This window comes from Geotrypetes seraphini, chromosome 3 (assembly GCF_902459505.1).
Source record: "Geotrypetes seraphini chromosome 3, aGeoSer1.1, whole genome shotgun sequence".
Lineage (NCBI taxonomy): Eukaryota > Metazoa > Chordata > Amphibia > Gymnophiona > Dermophiidae > Geotrypetes > Geotrypetes seraphini.
The window spans coordinates 129,478,900-129,500,637 of record NC_047086.1 but is presented as its reverse complement, the minus strand read 5'-3'; the positions used below and the strand labels follow the sequence as shown (position 1 = coordinate 129,500,637).

General features: G+C 43.6%; 1 protein-coding gene across 2 annotated transcripts in view; it reads left to right on the top strand.

Annotated features, from left to right (window-relative positions):
- Window positions 1-21,738, top strand: part of DNAJC27 (DnaJ heat shock protein family (Hsp40) member C27) — a 68,239-nt gene that overhangs the window by 6,423 nt on the left and 40,078 nt on the right. For both annotated transcript variants that reach the window (XR_004538783.1, XM_033937687.1), the window contains exons 2-4: window positions 3,784-3,866; window positions 16,055-16,124; window positions 18,691-18,855. Coding sequence is in view for 1 of the 2 variants with exons in the window: in XM_033937687.1 (XP_033793578.1) it covers window positions 3,784-3,866; window positions 16,055-16,124; window positions 18,691-18,855 (318 nt within the window). In the remaining variant the exon portion in view is untranslated. The remainder of the gene's footprint in view (window positions 1-3,783; window positions 3,867-16,054; window positions 16,125-18,690; window positions 18,856-21,738) is intronic.

The window sequence follows — 21,738 nt, the reverse complement described above, 5'->3', positions numbered from 1 at the left end:
AAAGTCAGTCATCACAGCACTGAAGGTGCCATGCTTTTGGATGGAGACTATGAGATCAATTATTTCTTCAGTGGTGCTGGGGAAATTTCTAGCCTTGCTAGATTTTACAGAGGCTTATCTGCACATTCTTATCTTTCCCACTCTCAGGTGGTACCTGAGGATCCATGTGTTGGAGAGACAATTTCAGTTCTCAGCTGTTCTCTTCAGGCTTGCGACATTGCCTTGGACATTCACCAAGGTGATGGTGGTTGCAGCAGCACACCTGTGCAAGTTGGGGGTACAAGTGCACATGTATCTGGATAATTGGCTAATCAGAGCCCTCTCCAAGATCGAGGGGAAGATGGCAGTGGAACAAGTTATACAGATGTTACGGCATCTGGGATGGATAATCAATTTTCAAAAGAGCAGCCTGGAGCAGTCTTAATTATGGAGTTCCTGGGAATTTGATTCAACATGGTAGCTGGCCTTCTTTTTCTTCTAGAATCATGCAGACAAGCTAAGATGTCAGATTGTGGAAGTTTTACAGTTGCAGGCTCCCAAGGCCTGGCATTACCTTCAGGTACTAGGGTCAATGGTGGCAACCATAGAAGTGATCCCTTGGGCGAAGGTGCATTTATGCCCCCTGCAGGTCACACTGTTGGCATGATGGTTGCCCCAAACAGACTCTCTTCACCAGCCATTTACCTGGACTTTGGAGATGCATCGCAGCCTGAAATGTTGTCTTCATCCAGAGACGCTGACCAAGGGGATGGCACTCCATATAGAGTCCTGTGTGATCTTGACAACAGATGGCAGCCTTTACAGCTGGGAAGGTCATTGTGAGTGACATCCAGTGCAGGGAAATGGTTGCTATTTTAGAGAAAGTGGTCAATCAATTGGCTAGAGTTGAGAGCCATTCAGTTAGTACTTCAGATGCTGGAGCAAACTCTCGAAGGCAAAGCGGTCAGGGTCTTCTTGAAAAATGCCACAGCTATAGCATATGTGAACCAGCAGGGAGGCACCAAGAGTGCTCCCCTGCGGTTAGAAGCCCACAGGTTATTTCAATGGGCAGAAGTTTACCTCCAAGCACTTTCTGCAGCTCATGTAGCAGGGGTTGACAATGCTCAAACTGACTATCTGAGCAGCAAACCCTAGATCCTGGGGAGTGTCCCTGTCTCAGGAAGGCAACAGGAAGGCTGTAAAAGTTCTTCAACTGCAGGTATAAATCGGAAAGCGCAGGCATGGATGACTTGGTGTAGTAGTGGTTCATGTCAGGCCTGCTGTACTTTTTCCCCCCTTGGCCCACGATAGCCAGGGTCACTTTCAGGATAGCATCTCATTAGGGATTGGCCATTCTAGTAGCCCCAGATTGGCCAAGAAGGCTCTGGTATGAAGATCTAGTGTGGCTGCAGAAGGATAGGAGCCTTAGGCTGCCTCTTCATACAACTCTACCGTCACAGGGGCCCATTGCCTTGGAGCATCCAGAATACTTTGGGCATACGGCATGGCTCTTGAACGTGAAACTCTAGAATGTAGAGACTATTCAGATGTGCTTGTGGCTGATTTCCTTGGGTCTAAATAAACCAGTGATGGTCGCCACCTATGCAAAGGCTTGGAAGGCATTTAGACCATTGTGCAATAGCAGAAATGAGGAGCCTTTTCAGGTGCCGATTTGCCTTAGTCCTGGCGTTTCTCCAGCCGGGCCTCAAAGAGCCTTGCAGTTGGTTTGCTTAAGGTACAGATAGCAGGTCTCTTGTGCTTTAGGGCATATACAATTCCGCTAGTAGCTCACCCAGATGTTTCCAGATTTTTCAAAGTAGCATTGCGGCTACATCCACCAGTGAAACAGCTTTTTCCGATGTGGAATCTTAACCAGCTTTTTCCAATGTGGAATCTTAGCCTTAGCTCAGCCTCCAAATGAGCCCTTACAGGGAATGTCACTCATAGACCTTACCGTGAAGATGGTATTTCTAGTTGTAATCATATCAGCGAGAACAGTCTCGAAGCTGCAGGCCTTGTCCTGTAGAGAGCCATTCCTCAGGTTTAGTGAAGTGGGGATATCGATACGCACAGTACCGTCCTTTTTGCCGAAGGTTGTTTTGCCCTTCCACATAAATCAGGAAGTTCATCTGCCTGCGTTCAGGCCGATCGGTATACAAGAAGTATAAGATCTTGCAGTCCTTGGATGTCAAGAGAAGTCTTCTACAGTATTTCAAAGTGACTAATGAGTTCTTGCTAATCAATCATCTGTTTGTCTTGATAAATCCAAACTGGCGGGGAAGGCTGGCTTCTAAGGCTTCCATGTCTAGATGGATTTGCATGGCTATATCGGCAACATACATCGGGAATGGAAAACCATCTCCAATATTGCCAAAAGCATACTCCACTAGGGGTGTGGCAGCTTCCTGGTCAGAATCTCAGGCAATTCTGCCCAAGGAAATTTGTAGGGTGGCAACATGGTCTACCCTTCATACTTTCACGAAGTTTTACAGGGTGGATGTTGCGGCTCACCTGGACACAGCTTTTGGAGCCTCAGTGCTGGCAGCAGACTTAGCTGTCCTGCCCTACTGCTTAGGTACGTCCCAGCTGTTCAGGACCTCTACACCTATTGCACTGGAAAGATTAGGTTCTTACCTTGTAAATCTTTTTTTTTTCCTGTAGATGGGTGTAGAAGCCCTGAAGCCCACCTGTCTGTTGGTTTACTTTGCCTGCTTGGGGAATCAAGAAGAGTAATGCAGAAGAGTTGACTGTCTGCCTCAGTCAGGTATGGTTTAAGAGATGTTTTCATTTCCCTATCAATCAGGGTTGCAGAGTGAGGAGGCTTCTTCAGTTCAGGAGCCTAACAAGTATGTGTAACAAATCCGTAACTGTTATAGCAGGTTGCACTCAAGTAGATGACTTATTTGGTCCTTTTTTTAAGTTCAAATGTTTTTAAATTCATGTGGTTATGCTTGTTGTTTACAGAACAGAAAAATAGTTGTATTTGGGGAGTTTTTCCCATACCCCTCCTTTCTGTGTATTTTAGTTATCTAGTGCTTTTAGATTGCTTTGATGCAAACTGAGGGATTATAGCACAGCCCACTGGGGAAGGAGGTGGAGTCGACGAAAATGATTGATTTCCTTTTGCAAAAACACATAGTTTGAGGGTGACTAACCAGCTATTCAGGACCTCTTCTCCCATCTACAGGAAAGAAGATTAGTAAGGTAAGAACCTGGGCCCAAATTCTGTAACTGGTGCCTATTGTTAGGCACCTGTTTTGGAGGTGCCCATCTAGATAGGTGCCTATCTAAATCGAGTAACAAGCTCAATTAAGCTTTTTAATCAGCAATAATTGAAACATAGGCGCCTATCAAGAATGATTCTGCAACAAGGCACCTCTAAAAATTTAGGCGGCCTTCAGAAAAATAGGTGCTATGCACGTTAGGCGCCTTGTTGCAGAATCGCTGCTCTTAGCGTGCTTAAGCGCTCAGCTAGGCACCTAACTTAGTTGTGCCTAGAGCTGGCCTGTTTCTTGGCGCCTCCAAAATAGGGTTCCGCTCAGCGTGATTCATTAAACAGCACCCAATTTTACTTGAATCGCACTGAACAGTGCTTTTGGTCGCTTCTTATAGAATTTGTCCTCTAATCTTTAGGCAGCTACATTGACAAATTCTCTGGGTTTTTTGTCTTGGTCTTTTTTTCCATTTCCAAAAAGAGGGCATAATCTTGTGTGTTTGAATTTCAACACTCCTAGTCATTTCCTAAAGTATCTAGGCTGACATTGAAACACACTCAACTTGATTGTGGGTTTTTTCTGTCTTTAGAGCTGTATCATAAAACGGTATTGTGAGAAGAGGTTCGTTTCCAAATACCTAGCAACAATTGGAATAGACTACGGAGTCACAAAGTAAGTAAAATACCCTTTGTTTTTTTATCTTTTTCATGCTGTATTAGAAAAATACAAGCACCATATTCAGTTCTTTGTGCAGTTTTGGATTTTGGAATTGGTTTTTAGTTTGTGATGTCATTAATATGTTTATAGTTCACTTCATAGCTATATACAGTAATGAAAAACATTTACCAACTTAGACTATACATATAAGGTGAAGGACCTCGGAATTTCCATTACTTCACCAACGCTTACATGTTAATTGAACAATAAACCAATTGGTGCTGATAATTGGCTTCTTAACAAGCAGTTATGTGTTCATTAATTGTTTAAATTTATGCGTAGATTTAGGCATGGCATCAAAAAGGGGGTGCAAAATGGGAAGGTCATGCATGGGTGGATCAGGGGCATTGCTCAAAGTTACATGCATAATTATAAAATAAGGGGCATCCATAACTAACTTTAGGCATGAAGTTTTTGTAGCATGTTTTTGTTGGTGGAAATAGTTGCAACTAAAGTTAGGTGCAGCTTCTAGGTTTAAACACCGTTCCATAAATGGCACCTAACTTTAAACATTGTTTATAGAATAGTACTTCTGGTGCAAATGATACAGGAGTCTTTTGGGTTTTTTTTAGTTCAAATGTTTTATTGAATTTAGCAGAAAGGTAAAAAGAAAAATACACAAATGATAAAGGAGTCTTGACATATGGGTTATGTATCCCCCACCTGCGAGTTTGTGTAGAACAGTGGTCTCAAACTCAAACCCTTTGCAGGGCCATATTTTCGATTTGTAGGTACTTGGAGGGCCTCAGAAAAAAATAGTTAATGTCTTATTAAAGAAATGACAATTTTGCATGAGGGAAAATTCCTTATAATTTATAAATCTTTCCTTTTTGCTAAGTTAATAATAATATTGTCATTTATAGCTAAAGAGACATATGATCAAGAAACTGTTTAATTTTACTTTTGTGATTGATAAACATACCGAGGGCCTCAAAATAGTATCTGGCAGGCCGCAAGTTTGAGACCACTGGTGTAGAAGGAGTTAAATTTTCTTTGGCTCCACCTCCTGCTCTGGGCTACACTCCAGCTCCTTTTTAGTTGTTCCTTCTACACACAAGTTAGAAGATGGTTTTCTGGTCTGCTCTGAGATCATTTTTATTATTTTCAGGTATTTTATCCAGATTGTAAGGCTTTCAGTGCTGCAGGGTTCCCAATGCTCCTGGGACAACTCTGACTGTGAGAAAACACACACTCTGGATTGAGTCTGTAGCTAGCAGGGCAACCCTTAGGGATACTTGCCTAGCCAGCCTGAACTAAGAGTTTGGAGACTCGGGGAGCTCACATGTGAGTTATTCAGAGCTTGAGTGCAGGCTGTATGGCCCCATGCCAGTCCTGAGGGCTTTACCGAGTGCCAGCTCTGTTTCCCTCCCCCCATTGATGTATGTGGAGCTAGGGGCAGGGCCGCCATCAGGGCAGTACCACCAGTCCTGCATTCAGGGGCCCGGAGCTGACAGGGGGCCCGGGCTCCCCCAGGGTCCTAGGCCACAGTCTAGGGGGAGGGGCGGTCCGCCCCACGTGGACAGGAGAGAGCTGGACGGGGGACCCGCGGAGTTCAATACATCTCGAGCCGCGAGGCTCGTCTTCTGTTCCTGCCTGCCCTGCCGCTCACATATAGCCGATCACAAGTGTTCCCCGATGTCAGCGCTGATGTCGGAGGGAGGGCTTGAGCAAAGCCTGCCCTCCGACGTCAGCGCTGACGTCGGAGAATACTTCCAGTCGGCTATTTGTGCGCGGCAGGGCAGGCAGGAACAGAAGACGAGCCTCGCGGCTCGAGATGTATTGAACTCCGCGGGTCCCCCGTCCAGCTCTCTCCTGTCCACGTGGGGCGGACCTCCCCTCCCCCTAGACTGTGGCCTAGGACCCTGGGGGAGCCCGGGCCCCCTGTCAGCTCCAGGCAGGAAACAGAAGACAAGCCTCGCGGTTTGAGCTTCGTTTTGCTGAGAAAGTTGCAAAGATGGGCTGGGAGGCAAACGCGGAACACAAAAGGGGGGGGAGTGCGTTTTGGACACAAGGCATGAACTTGGGAGAGAGGAAGGGAGGGAAAGAGATGCTGAGGTGGGGGAGAGAATGGGTTTTTGGACACAGAAGGCATGGACTTGGGAGAGAGGAAGGGAGGGAAAGAGATACTGAAGTGGGGGAGGGAATGAGTTTTTGGACACAGAAGGCATGGACTTGGGAGAGAGGAAGGGAGGGAAAGAGATGGTTGTGTACACGGGGAATAGAAGAAAGGAGAATTTTTGGTCATAGGGAGGGAGTGAGGTATAGAAAGTGGCATACCAGGGTGGGGGGGGGGGCGGTCCGCCCCGCCCCAGGTTTACGTCCCAAGGGGGTGCACAGCTGGCCACCCCCCAGTGTTCTCCCTAGGCCGGCAAACTGTGGCTCTTTAGTCACTTGAATGCCACCGCCGCCATCGGGAACAGGCCGGCGCCAAGTTCTCCCTGCTTTTCCCTGTGGGGCCGGCCAACTCTCGCCACTCGCGTCAATTCTGACGTCAGAGAGGACGTTCTGGGCAAGCCAATCGCTGCCTGGCTGGCCTAGAATGTCCTCTCCGACGTTAGAATTGACGTCGGGTGGCGAGAGTTGATCGGCCCCGCGGGGAAGAGAAACAGGGCGAACTCGGCGCTGGCCTGTTCCCGATGGTGGCAGTGACAGCCTATTCCCCAGTGGCGGTGGCAGCATTTTCCCAATGGTGGTGGCATAGGGGAGGGCAGGGAGAAAGAAAGAAAGGGGGGACAGGAAGCCAGAAAGAAAGAAATGGGGCAGGGTGAAACAAAGAAAAATGGGGCACGGAAAGAGAGAGAGAGAAAGACAGACATACAGAACGAAAGAGGGTGTGGAGAGAGAAAGAAGGGGGCAGGGTGAGAGAGAGAAAAACAGACATACAGAAAGAAAGGGGGTATGGAGAGAGAGAAAAAGAAAGAAGGGGCAGGGTGAAACAAAGAAAAAGTTTGGGGAGGGAATGAGGTCTGGAGGAGAGGAAGCATACAGGAGGCTGAAAGAAGGGAAGAAATATTGGATGCACAGTCAGAAGAATAAAGTGCAACCAGAGACTGATGAAATTACCAAAGGTAGGAAAAATGGTTTTATTTTCAATTTAGTGATCAAAATGTGTCTGCTTTGAGAATTTATATATGCTGTCTATATTTTGTACTATGGCCCCCTTTTACTAAACCGCAATAGCGTTTTTTAGCGCAGGGAGCCTATGAGCGTTGAGAGCAGCGTGGGGCATTCAACGCAGCTCCCTGCGCTAAAAAACGCTATCGCGTTTTAGTAAAAAGGGAGGGGGAATATTTGTCTATTTTTGTATAGTTGTTACTGAGGTGACATTGCATAAAGTCATCTGCCTTGACCTCTTTGAAAACCCGCAGAATATAAATGATAATTAACATTTTCTCTGCGTACAGCGTGCTTTGTGTTTTTAAAATTTTATTGTTGGTAGATCATTTTGACTTGGCCACAAAGATAAGGGGGAGGGAGGGAGGGGAACTGCTGAAAGACATCTAGTAATCCTTGAAGGCTTGACTGTGCAGGGAATTTAATCATGTTTTGTTATGTGACTGGCATTATTTAGACTTTAATTTCTATGAATGAATAGAATGAAAATTATATAAATTACTTGCGTGTGCTGAAGGAAAGTGGAGAGAGAGTGGGCTGAGGACGCTGAAGGGAAATGGGGAAGAGAGAATGGGGAGAAGACACTGATTTATATATTGACAATTGTACAGAATATTGTTTCTTTTTTATATTCATCCATAGCTGCATGTTAATGATGTGCTCATATGCACTTATTTATCATCATAACATATACATCATCATTAACATGCAGTTATGGATGTGTAAGGACAGGATGGGAAGGAAGGAAGGTGCACATATCAACATATCGTAAATTTTTAACATGCATGATGCAGCTATAGGCAAGCAGAGGAGGATGGGATCATACAGATGTGTATGTTCAGATATGCGCTCAGATGTGTAGTTTTTTCTGATATATTTATTAAGCTTACAGTATTTATAAAAATACATTTAATACTTGTTACAAAAAATATTGTGCAATTGTGTTCTACTTCTGGCCTACAAAGGTCAAAAGAAATTCTTAACTGAGATTTTACATTCAAAAGTGAATTATAGATACTAGCACTATTATTTATTAGTTATTTATTATGCAGATGTTTGTTAGTTTGTTATTAGTTCAGTATTAGACATATGTTAGTTTAGAATAGATAGGTATAGATTAGTTTAGTTTAGGTTAGGTTAGGGCCCTGCTGAAAGAGTCTACCTTGACGTGGTTGCAGGCTTACAAATCTTTTGGTCAAAGAGTGCGGCGACAGAGAAAAGTATGTGTGTATTCGGCCCATGGAAGAAGAGGGAGGTCGGGGGGCGGAAGGGGTGTGTGGGGGGCCCAGTAGGATTGCTCAGTAAGGGGCCCAGAAATTTCTGATGGCGGCCCTGGCTAGGGGTATTGAGGTCTCAGTCACATTTATTTGTTTGACTGGTAGCCCAAAGATGACAAGCTTTTGGAGCCACTTGCATTCTGGTCTGAGGCAGAAGTCTTCTCTGTACTTCAGATAGAGTCCCAGCTAAAGCAGGCTCAGCATCAGCAGTAACTGTGCGTACAGGCTATTGTAGTCTATGGGAGACATTGGGGGTGGTTTTAAATTGTATTTTTGAGATTTAATGGGGCTTTCTTTAGGGTCCCCCTCCTCTTAAAACCCCTTCCCTGAATTTTTTTAACTGTAATTTTTCTCTCCTGGGCCATTTTTGGTGCTAGAACACTGCAGCCACTGCGGCCATCTTGAATTTTTCAATCCAACTCAAATTTGCCTCAAAAAGCACATCGATTTGGGTCAACATCGATATAGATGGACTCCTCAAGCTATTCTACCCCCTATATCATGCCATATTTGCGCTGGATGGCCAAAAGAGGAACATCCATGTATCACGTGCTGTAGAGCACATGGTGGGGGGGGGATCCATGAGCTTAGCCCATTCTGATCTCTCCAGGGTCATGAATTCGCAGGTGGCATGGTCAAGGGACAGAAATACCTCCCAGAGACCAGTAATAGCAACTCAGTATCTGTGGTTAAGTTCTATTGTGTGAATGCCCTTGGGACCTCATGGAAGCAAAGATAATCCCTGAAGGGGTGCTTGGGGCACCCTGGACAAGGATTTACCCCTGATTGTATGAGTCTGATGTTTGAAGCCTATCTAAATTATAAGGGTCTGTTAGCACCATCTTAGAGCATGCCAGGGCTTGCCAGGAGGTTGTACCCTCAAAGAGCCTAGTTCCCTTTTGCAGTGTCATGCGCATGATCCAGAGGTCCAGTCATAAAAGGATTGGGATTCCTTTGATCTCCCAAAATGAATCTTCAGTGTTGGAAGGAGACCATGGCAGCCCTGGATTAGGGGAGAATCTGACGGTTTGCCCCCTTTTTAAACCAGTAGATTTGCTGGAGATTATTTCAGAATTAGAAACAGAGAAAGGTAGAAATATAATGTCGGATAAAGGCCAAATTGCCCATCTTGTTTGCCCATCCACTAACTCCTGGGGAATCAGGATAGATTGTAAAGTAGATGACAGCCCCCACAAAACAGGAAAGGTTGCAGACTAAGCAGAGTTATCCTGCTTTAGGGATCGAGTGGATAGAGTTTCTTTAGCTTTTCATCCAGATGTAGCCAGATTCTTGAAGGGGGTGCTGCGGCTGCATCTCTTTGTGCGGCAAACTTTTCCAGCTTCGAACTTTAGCATGGTTTTGCATAGTCTCACTAAGGCTCCGCATGATAACTGGTTGGCGGATAGAAAACAGAGAGTGGGGATAAATGGACAATACTCGGACTGGAAAAGCGTCACCAGTGGAGTGCCGCAGGTTTCGGTGCTTGGGCCTATGCTCTTCAACATATTTATAAACGACTTGGAAATTGGAACGACAAACGAGGTGATTAAATTTGCAGATGATACAAAGTTATTCAGAGTAGTGAAGATGCAGGAGGATTGCGAAGACCTGCAACAGGACATAAACATGCTTGAGAAATGGGCCGCGACTGAAAATAAAGTTTAACGTGGATAAGTGTAAGGTGATGCATGTCGGTAACAAAAATCTTGTACACGAATACAGGATGTCTGGTGCAGTACTTGGAGAGACCCCCCAGGAAAGAGACTTGGGAATACTGGTCGACAAGTCGATGAAGCCGTCCGCGCAATGCGCGACAGAATGCTTGGAATGATTACGAAGGGGATCACAAACAGATTGGAGAAGGTTATCATGCCGCTGTACCGGGCCATGGTGCGACCCCCACCTGGAATTCCGTGTCCAGCACTGGTCTCCGTACTTGAAGAAGGACGTGGTACTACTCGAAAGGGTCCAGGGAAAATGGTTAAGGGGCTGGAGGAGTTGTCGTTCAGCGAAAAATTAGAGAAACTGGGCCTCTTCTCCCTTGAAAAGAGGAGACTGAGAGGGAATATGATTGAAACGTTCAAGATAATGAAGGGAATAGACTTAGATAAAGACAAGTTGTTCACCCTCTCCAAGGTAGGGAGAGCGAGAGGGCACTCTCTAAAATTAAAAGAGGATAGAGTCCGTACAAACGTAAGGAAGTTCTTTTTCACCCAGAGAATGGTGGAAAACTGGAACGCTCTTCTGGAGGCTGTCGTAGGGGAAAACACCCTCCAGGGATTCAAGACAAAGTTAGACAAGTTCCTGCTAGACCAAAACGTACGCAGGTAAGGCTATACTCAGTTAGGGCTCAGGTCCTTGACCTAGGGGACGCTGCGGGAGTGGACTGCTGGGCATGATGGACCACTGGTCTGACCCAGCAGTGGCAATTTTTATGTTCTTATAAGCGTTTAATCAAAATTTTAATAAATTTTAACTTTACAGGAGGCTTCTCTTATGGATCTGACCATGAAAACGTTTTTCGTAGTGGCCATCATCTCAACACAAAGAGTCTCAGAATTACAGGTGCTCTCATGCAGAGAGCCATTCCTCAAGCTTACGGAGGCTGGAATTTCATTCCGAACAGTTCCTCATTTTTGATGAAGGTGGTGTTGGCCTTCCCTATTAATCAGGAATTGCTGCTTCCTGCATTCAGGCCACAGATTTGAAGAAAAAAGATAAGATGTTGGAGTTGCTGGATGTTAGGAGAGTTCTTCTCAGTTACCTAGAAGTACTGCCTACTATACAAAGATATTAATGGAGACAGCCCAACCTACTGGAACAACCGACTAACCCAATCTACCACAGCCAGGCACAGGAGAACCCACTCACTATTCACACACACACACCAACAAAAAATGTCAAAAGAGGAAAACTTTATGACAACCTAATGGCCACCAAAGCAGCTAAACTAGACAGACAAATCGCCAATCTGCTATCTACGACCACAAACTACAAAACCTTCAAAAAAGAAACTCTTCAAAAACCTACTCTTCAAAAAACCTACTCTTCAAAAAGCACATAAAACCTGTTTAACACGACCAGTTACTTCCCTAACTCCACCTACCACACACTCCACCCATATCTAATCTAAAATGTTTCTAATTACCCAACATGTTATTCCTTAAGTCAGGGGTAGGGAACTCTGGTCCTCAAGAGCCGTATTCCAGTCGGGTTTTCAGGATTTCCCCAATGAATATGCACAAGATCTATTTGCATGCACTGCTTTCAATGCATATTCATTGGGGAAATCCTGAAAACCCGACTGGAATACGGTTCTCGAGGACCGGAGTTCCCTACCCCTGCCTTAAGTTCTCGACAATTCTTATGTAATTCTTATGTAATGCTTACGACAATTCTCATGTAATGTTACAACTCTTGTAACTTTCTGACAACTCTTGAACCGCAAGGTAATGGCAGAATAGAAATCACTAATGTAATGTAAGAGTCCAAGGCTGAAGGGGAAGGACTGACAGAGGGACCAGCTGGGATGGTGGCAACCGGTGGAGAGACCGGTAATGGTACCGGTAGCAATCAGTGGATCCCTAGGAGGTAGTCTGGTAGACCCTGGGAACATTGGCCAGAGTTCTAAGGAGTGTTCGGCGGAGAGTCCAGCTGGGATGGTGGCAACCAGTGGAGGGACTGGTAAATGCACAGGAAGCTGCCGAAGACCTGGAGGACTCAGGAGAAAACCTGGAGAGACGGAGTCCAGGGAGGATCCAGAGAGGACCAAGAGGAGCTGTGAAAACCTGGTTGGGGATTTTAATGGAATGTATGACATGTATGTAAGTAACCCTGTATGTTTGTCTTAATAGGAAAACTGGAGACTGGAAGAGACCAGAAGGTGCCTAGGGGTGAATATGTAATGGGAGTTTCCACTCAGCCTAGTCACATGATTACAATGCTCCTATAAACAAAAAAGTATCGCTCTCATTCTCAATCAAGCATATCAAAAAACTTTTATCAAATAAATGTTATCAAAAAATATTAAGATAAATGAAATGATCTCAAACATATTTTTAACCCCACATAATCATCATTACCTCATGAATTTCATTGCTCTCGTCCACCTAGAATCATTTTTCAGCATTATTTGTGCACTATTACAGTTATCTTATTCCTGTAAAATGTGCTTTATTTGTTACCATTTTACTAAAAGGTTGCTGGTATCTGTGCTCATAAGCAGGAGGTACTAGGAATGTTCAATAATTTACCTGAGTATGAAAGAAAGTAGCAAGAGTTTAAACAAGTCTGTGAATGTTGTGGCACATCTGAAGGTTGCTCATGCACAGTTGCATCTCAGTGCAAGTCCTAACATTACAAGATTCAGAATATCAGGAGAGTCCTCATGTGACTCAAGTAAGAAATGGCTAGATTTGGAGCACCATTCAGTGATCATATTTCTCGCAAAGAAGTGAAAAAGCCAAAGGAGATCCATGAATGCATAACTGCAGTTTATGATGAGTCTGCCCCATCATCTGCCCCATCATCCTAAAAGTTTGGAGCAAGCAGTTTAAGTGGAGGTAGAGAGTGAAACGACCAGGTCCCAATTTGTATTAGCCTCGTTGAAGATGACTCTCACACTGGATGGCCTGTGGAACTAACTTCCATAGAAATGTGCAAGAAAGTCGAGGATTTAATTTTGTCAGACAGACAAATTAAGGTTTCCCGAATAGCTGAAGGAATGGGCATCTCGGCAGATATGGAAAATAATTCATGAAAAGTTGGGCATGTCCAAGGTTAGTGCAAGATAGGTTCCAAGAATGCTGCCATGTCAGCACTGGAGCCTCGTGATTTTCTGTCAGGAGAACTTGGAGATGCTTTGTGAAGACCAAGTGAATTGGAGTGAGACGGAGATGAAATTTGAGTCAATCACAGAGATCCTGAGTCCAAAATGAAGTCAATGCAGTGGCAGCACAAGGTATCCCTCGCTCCAAAAAAGTTCAAGACAGAAAAATCTTCAGGCAAAGTCAGAGCAACTGTCTTCTGGGTTGATGAAGGATTTTGCTTCTGGAGTTCATACCACTTAAGACAACCATAACCGGGGAGATTTATGCCAACACAATGATTGCTTTGTGGGAGTCGATCAAGGAGAAAAGATGAGGAAACACAAAGCAGGTATGATTCATCTTCACAACAATGTGCCGGTACACATGAAATGACAATTGCAGACTACTATCCAAGAATGTGGGTTTCAGCAGCTTGAACCATCCACCTTAGTCTTGATGTGGCTCCCTTGGATTATTTCCTGTTCTGAGTTTTGGAGAAATCTTTCCATGGACAGCGGTTTTCAAGTGATGAAGACGTCAATGAAACCATGAGGTCCTGGTTTGAAGGTCAAACAGAAGAATTCTTTTCAAAAGAGTTAGTCAATGTAGGAACATTGGATGAAGTGTATGGAGCTATCAGGAAACTATATTGAAAAAAAAAACCACAAAAATTTTTGGAAAACTTTTCTTTCCTACTGAGGTAGATAAATTATTGAATGCCTCTCGTATATATAAGTAGAACTGAATGTAGATTCTAGCTGTTGTATCTCTGCAGCCAACCACATTTTTGTTGCCGGTAATATACCCATGAACAAAGGTGACAAAATGTTTGTAAACTTGTTTACCCCAAATTTTAGCTTTATTTATTTCTACCTTAATATTTTAGCTCATTTTTACAGCTGTCTTTTGTCTTTCTATTCCATTTTTCCCTCTTTTTTTATCCTCCCCCTCCCCCCTCAATCATTGAAAGGCTTTTCTCATGCACATATGCCAAATTGTCAGCACCTGGGTGACAGGGACAGAATTTTTCCAGCCTTGCCTATGTGTGTGCACATTGTGGTGGTTTGCTGCAGTAGTTGCAAGTTACTAGAAATGCTAAAGGGGCATTTTGTATCTACTATTTACATTACATTACATTACATTTGTGATTTCTATTCCGCCTGTGCCTTGCGGTTCTAAGCGGATTACAGTTAAAAGAGATCAGGACATTACCGAGAGAATTACATTACAACGATTTAAGTAAATTACATGTTGTGGTATAGAAATACAAGTATAAGATATCTGGATTTATCGATAGAATAACTTGACAGGGTTCAAGTAGTTACAAGGTTCAGTGGGGAAAACAATATAGGCAACTGAAGAAAGATACCTAACTTTGAAGGAATCAGTTAAGTGGATACCTAAGGGAGATGCTTTTTTAGGAGAAGGTTAAATGGATACCTAAGGGAGATGCTTATTTAGGAGTTTGGATATTTTTCGTAAATGAGGTTAAAGGGGATGACTAGTGTGTTATTTGCTGGGGAGAGTGCATGTGCGATTGGGGAGGGGAATATTAAGTAAGGACGTGTTTTTTGAAAATAAATATTTTAATTTCTTTCCGAAACACTTTGATGTCTGTTGTTTTGATCATCAGTTTGGTGATGGTGGGGTCAATTTTCGCTGCCCGAGTTGCTAGAAGGCTGTCGTAAAGTTTCTTACGTCGGGTACCATTATGAAGGGGGAAGGTGAAAAGATTCTGAGTTCTTCTTGATCTGGGTAGTCGGTAGCGGCAAAGACGGTTGTTCAGGTAATTGGGGGCCATACCATGGGTTACTTTGAAAAGTAAGCAGTAGAGTTTGAATTGAGTTCTTGCTTTTATCGGAAGCCAGTGAGAGTCTACATAGGCGGGTGTGACGTGGTTGAATTTGCTGAGCGAGTAGATGAGTCTGATAGCTGTGTTCTGAACGGTCTGTAGTTGTTTTATCATAGTATTTGGGCAAGGTAGGTAGAGGCTGTTGCAGTAATCTAAGGAGCTGAGTATGAGGGATTGTACAATGATCTTGAAGTGTTCTTTGGAAAATAATTTTCTTATTTTTCTTAGGTTTCGCATGGTGAAGAATGCTTTTTTTATGTTTTTGTGTATTTGTGTTTGCATTGTGCAGCCTCTGTCTAGGTGTGTTCCCAGAATTTTGAGAGTATTCTGTATTGGATATTTGATTGTGTTTACATCTAGTTCTGTTAGGGATGGTTTTTGTTCCTTCTCTAGTAGTAGGAATTTGGTTTTCTCCGCATTCAGTTTTAACTTGTGGTTCGTCATCCATTTTTCTACAGTTTCTAATGTTGTTTTCAGGCGTCCGTTGGAGGTGGGGTCTTGGATGACGAAGGGGAGGAGGATGGTTATATCATCCACGTAGCTGAAGGATGTAATGTTTAGGGCGTCTAGGGCTGTGCCTAGGGATGCTATGAAGAGGTTGAAAAGTATGGGCGATAGAGGGGATCCTTGTGGAACTCCGCAGGGGTTTGACCATGAGTCGGATAGAAGATCATTTGACTTGACTCTGTATGATCTTGTTTTGAGGAATCCTTGGAACCAGTTGAGAACATTACCTGATATTCCTATGGCATCTAGTATCTGGAGTAGTATGGAATGGTCAACTAAGTCGAATGCTGCTGAAAGATCGAGTTGGATGATTAGTAACTTATTTCCTTTGCTGAGGTGCTGACGGGCTATGTCTAGTAGGGAAACCAGAAGTGTTTCAGTACTGTGATTGGTTCTGAATCCGGATTGAGTAGGGTGTAGGATGTGGTGGTCTTCTAGGTAATTGGCGAGATATTGTGCTACTAGACCCTCTATGAGTTTGACGTATAGAGGTATATTCATGTTGGAGAAAGATGTTGGAGAGGTATATTCATGTTGGAGAAAGATTCATGTATCACTCACCAGTTTGTTTTTTTTACTTTCCAGGGTGCAAATGAGAGATCGAGAGCTTAAAGTGAACATCTTTGATATGGCTGGACACCCCTTTTTCTATGAGGTAAGTTTCAAAATTACTACTTCCTTTTAGGTTTGCAAGTAAAACTGTTCATTGAGATAACAGTTAACATAAGAACATAAGCAATGCCTCCGCTAGGTCACACCTGAGGTCCATCGTGCCCAGCAGTCCGCTCACACGGCGGCCCAACAGGTCCAGGACCTGTGCAGTAATCCTCTATCTATACCCCTCTATCCCCTTTTCCAGCAGGAAATTGTCCAATCCTTTCTTTAATCCCAGTACCGTACTCTGCCCTAAAACGCTCTATGGAAGCGCATTCCAGGTGTCCACCACATGATGGGTAAAGAAGAACTTCCTAGCATTCGTTTTGAATCTGTCCCCTTTAAACTTTTCTGAATGCTCTCTTGTTCATTTATTATTCGAAAGTTTGAAGAATCTGTCCCTCTCTACTCTCTCTATGCCCTTCATGATCTTATAAGTCTCTATCATATCTCCTCTAAGTCTCCTCTTGTACTTAATTGATGCTGTACTTATAATGGAAAGTGTTTGGGGGGGTTTCCTTCTTCTATTTTTGCCCATGGATAACTCAGATTTTTGAAGTGTTATGCAAAAAACAAACCTGTTTTGGGATGATTCTAGGATGATATCCTTTACACATGAATCATATGATAGGTCTCTCTTTAACTATTAGAAATTATTTGAAAGAGCTAAACTGCCTACAATGAATCAGAAATCAGCATAACCTACTAGAAGGATGGAAAATAACATTTTTGAGTTAAAGATAGGTCTGCCTTTCAAGATAGCCATAATATGTAAATTAATCCCTTTCAACAAGCAGGATAATGGAACACAAGTGAGTGATATATGATGACACTGGTATGGCCGCAACTTGAATACTGTGAGCAGGTCTGGTTGCCATATCTCAAAAAAGATATAGTGGAATTAGTAAAGATACAGAGAAGAGTGACAAAAGTGATAAAAGGTTTGGGATGACTTCCTTATGAGGAGAGGCTAAAGCAACTAGGGCTCTTCAGCTTGGAGAAGAGATGGCTCAGGAGTCATATGATAGAGGTCTATAAAATCTTGAGTGGAGTGGAAAGGGTAGATGTGAATCGCTTGTTCACTCTTTCCAAAAATACTAGGACTAGGGGGCATGCGATGGCCATTATTAAGATGGCTTAGGGAAATCCACCGTGTGTTCCTAGGATACTGCTTGGGATCTGGCTAAGTGTTTAGGACCTAGGTTGGCTCCAGTTGGACACAGGATTCTGGGCTTGAAGGGCCTTCAGTCTGACCCAGTATGGCAATTCTTATGTTCTTATAAATGGATGTGGATTTGCTGCTCTTATCACGTGATTTATGGCCAAGTGCCATAAATATTCAAATATAAGATGATCTGAATATAAGGAGGAAAAAAGATTGACTCAAATATAAGCTTGGTGGGGGTTAACATTTATATGCCCTGCTATGCCAGGCTCTGCACCCAGCCCCCCTCACTCACTCCCTGCCCTGTCAGGCTTTCCACCCTGTCCCCCTTCCTTCCCTCCATGCCCTATCCTGGTAGGCTCTCAAAAAAGATATAGTGGAATTAGTAAAGATACAGAAAAGGGTATCTTTAAGACTGTCCAAATATAAGTTGAGGTATCCTTTTTCCCCAAAAAATGGAGGAAAAAAAGTTGACTCGAATATAAGTTGGCAGTTGGTTAATATTCATGTCCCTGTTCTGCCAGGCTCTGCACCCAGCCCCCCTCACTCTCTACCCTATCCCAACCCCCTTCCTCCCTGCCCTCCCTCTCTCCCGATGTCCTGCAGGCCTCCACCGAGCCTAACATATGACCTGGTGGTCCAGTGGTAGGCCAGGATAGAAGGGATCCTTCCCGTCTCCTGTCCCGGCCAACTCTGACAATTTTTTTACCTCCCTCCCGCCTCCCCCCGGCATACCTTTTTGAATCCCTGGTGGTCCAGCAGTGTACTGGGCAGGAACGAGCTTTTTCCGCTCCTGCCCTGCGCTGAGCACTTCCCTGAATGGCTGCTTTGAGTTCTCGCAGCCAATGGTGTACCAGGCATGAGGCCTTTTTATCCTTCTCTGCTTTCTGCATTTGAGTAATGAGCCAATTAGTAGCAATAATTGGGTTCTAACAATCCATTTTTGGCATTAATTGGTTACAGTTTAGGTTTGCACACTCATCTTGCTAAGAACTGTGTGTACAAATATTCTAGCATAAGCTGAAAAGGGGGCAGGGCCATGGGAAGAGCATGGCAGGGTCAGGGGCATTCGCTAAAGATATGTGCACTGTTACAGACTTTGGGAGATCTGTGTGATGATTTACACCAAGTTTTAGTTGGTATAAATCCGTGTGCCCAACTCAGAGTGCTGTTTATAGAATAGTGCTTAACACCCATTGTTTCTTCCAGTGCTTAAATAAAACAAGGACTAAATTCTTTACTTTTTTGTTACTAAATATTGGTCTTTAATATTCTTAACAGCTTAGAGCTATCTGTTGTGGCAGTAGGTGAAACACTGATTATACTGTATTAACTAGGATTCAGTTCATGAATGTTAACTGTTGTACATGAGAGGCATTTTTGAAATATTCATATTTTCCAGGTCCGTAATGAATTCTACAAGGATACACAGGGTGTTCTCTTAGTATATGACGTTGGGCAAAGGGAGTCTTTTGATGCACTGGAATCTTGGCTGGCAGAGATGAGGCAAGAGCTTGGACCTCAGACAAGCCTAGAGAATATTATCTTTTCTGTTTGTGCCAACAAGGTAGGTTTAAAAAAAAAAAAAAAAAAAGAAAGTGGATTAAGCATGTTGGACAGTTTCATTTATTCATAATGTCCCTAGGCCAGTGGATCTGCTATTTCAGGATTCTAGTTATCAAGTTCTTTTAAAGCTATGTTCTGTTGCCGCATCCCCTCTCCCTCAAATATTTGTCATTTGAAAAGGAAAGCAAACAAGAATCAAGTGGGGAGAGTGAGTATAAAACTATTCAAGTCTTGTGCGGATGGGATCATAGACAGGGATGGCGCGGAGACGGGGACCAAGTTCATGGGGACAGGGCCGAGCTCACGGAGACAGATTTTTTTCCCCCGTGTCATTCTCTACTTCCTAACATACTCCTCTCTTCCTGTCATTTCATAGACCCTAGTGGGAAGGGATGAAGTTGGAGCAGACATTGTAGAGCAAAGGGCCTTTACTCTCCCTGTCTCCTATCCTTTACATCAATAAAGAAGCATGTTGGTGGGAGGTAATAGGGATTTTACTGAATTAGCTTTATCTCCTAGGCCACTTCTTTGATCCCTATGAATGAATTCTGAGGAGGAAGAAGAAATGAATGCTGAAAGGGGGAGTGAGGATGAGGTAAACTGGGGCCATGTGCAGAGCAGTAAATACATGGATCTAGTGGTACAAAAGAAGGGGGTGAAATCTGAATGTTGAAGGTGAGAAGGAAGTTAATATGCTAAGGTGGGGGGAGGAACATTCAAATAAAGCTGCATTAGATTCGGTGAAGATGAGGAGGAAGTTTAAATGCCAAGTGGGGGGGAGAGGACTTATAAATGAAGCTGTATTGGAATTAGTGAAGGAAAATGTTTGAAGTTAGGCCTGAGGAGGATGCTAGGGTCAGGTATGAGGAAAGGAGTGATGCTACCATACTTGGAGAGGAGGGGAGAGAGCAGGGGCCCAGGGGTGTACTGGGCTGGCATGCATTTCCTCCCCCATCCTCATAAAAATCATCTGCTCTCTCCCCCCTTCTACCCCAGTCCACCAGAGTCCCTACCAGCACAAGCATTGAAACAGATTTCAGCAGCTGGTCCTTCCTACTGGAGCTTTTCCTCTGTCATGTCTGCCTACAAGAAGTATATATAAACAAGAAAGGATGTCCAAATAATAAATATCAAAAAACACACCCTCTAATGCTCAGAACTACATACACTTTGTAAAAAGGAGAAAAGACCTCAGTGTCCAATAGGGGCTCTAAAAAGCTACCCACATAGACAAGCTGGTTTCAAACTCACTTTGAGACCAGCAGACACATCCTCGGTCAAAAAACTCCAAAATAAGTGAAATTCTAATACATAAAGTCACAATTTTTAAATATCTTTCAAAAAATCACAGTCTTTTCAATATAATCCTTATCTGAAAAATGTCTTCTCAATAGTCTTAAACGTAGTACTGAGACTTACCTACAAGAAGTATCATAGGAGGCGGAAGTGACAGAACAGAGGAAAAGCCCCAGCAGGACTGGCCATTGAAGTCTGTTTCGCTACCTGTGCCAGAACTCTGAGCACTGTGGCAGCAGCAGGGAGGGAGGAAGGAAGGGAGAACAAGAGAAAGGATAGCAGAAGGCAGCCCCTACTACTAGTGCTGCAACTTTTTTGGAGGTCTGAGCCCAATCTGAGGAGTCTAGGCCCCCAACCCCCCTCCTCCTCCCTGTGGCTACAGAAAGAGTCATCATATTCTACTTAAATCTTGGGGCAGCAATAGCTTGAAGCTTCTAGATATATTGTTATTTCCACTTCTTTGAGGACAAGCAGGATAGCAGTTCTGCCCAGCTTGGAACATTGTAAAGAAAACTTAGTAGTCTGCTTGAGCTCTTGAGGTAGCCATATATCGCTGTCATCATTCAATGCCACATTGGTTCTGCTTTTTCCACAGAGCCTAGAAGTTGTGTTTTTCATTGATCAGCTGGTCAGAAAATCTCATTTCTAAATTTTTCCCACAGGCTGTAACCTTTTTCCATCAAATTTCTAAATGTTTTTATGTAGCCACTGCCTGCACTAATATCTGCATCTTACAGCATCAGATGTCCTTTTTTCATCATAGAAACATTATGACAGATAAAGGCCAAATGGCTCATCCAAGTCTGCCCTTCTCCAGCATCCACAATCTCCTCCTCTCCCTAAGAGATCCCACATGCAGCCACTGCAGATCAGTTATTTGATCGTGCAGTGGCTATTTGTCTGTTGTAGAAAACAAAGACTGGCAGCTTCAAAAAGTGCACCCAGCACTGCTACATGTTGGACATCAATACATATTTGCCTCTCTGAGTTCTATTCATGACAGTCCTATCTTTTCCACCTGCCAGTAGATGACAAGATAAAATTATTTTGTCCATGAGTTTAGGAGTATTGGAGTAGCCTAATGGTTAGAACAGTGGTTTGAGAAACAGAGAACTAAAAGGCTGAGATTGTTCGCCGATTGCGGGAGAAAAGGACATGATCTTGCAACAAAAGATTCACAATGGCCTGTTTCGGTAGAGAAGGAAGCGAGTTAGGGAAGAAGCCAGAGGTTTGGTTTTTTTTTTAGCATGAAAATGTTTTCTGTTTGATACATTTACATTGATTCTATAGACATATAGACCCCTGACGCAGGCGGGCATGCCAAAACATGGCCCATGTCTGGCCTTTTACAATAAAATATACATTGATCATCATCACCTGGAGGTCCTTTGTACTGTTTGCTCTGCCTTTCGAACCAGAGACGCCAGGTTCAAATTCCATGGCCATTTTTCTGATCTTGAGCAAGTCACTTAACCCTCCATTGCTTCAGGTACAAACATGAAGAACACATTTATAACTGGGCACCAAGCGCACACATATGATATAGTATAATAACACATACATCAGAATCGCCAATAATAGGCAGTTA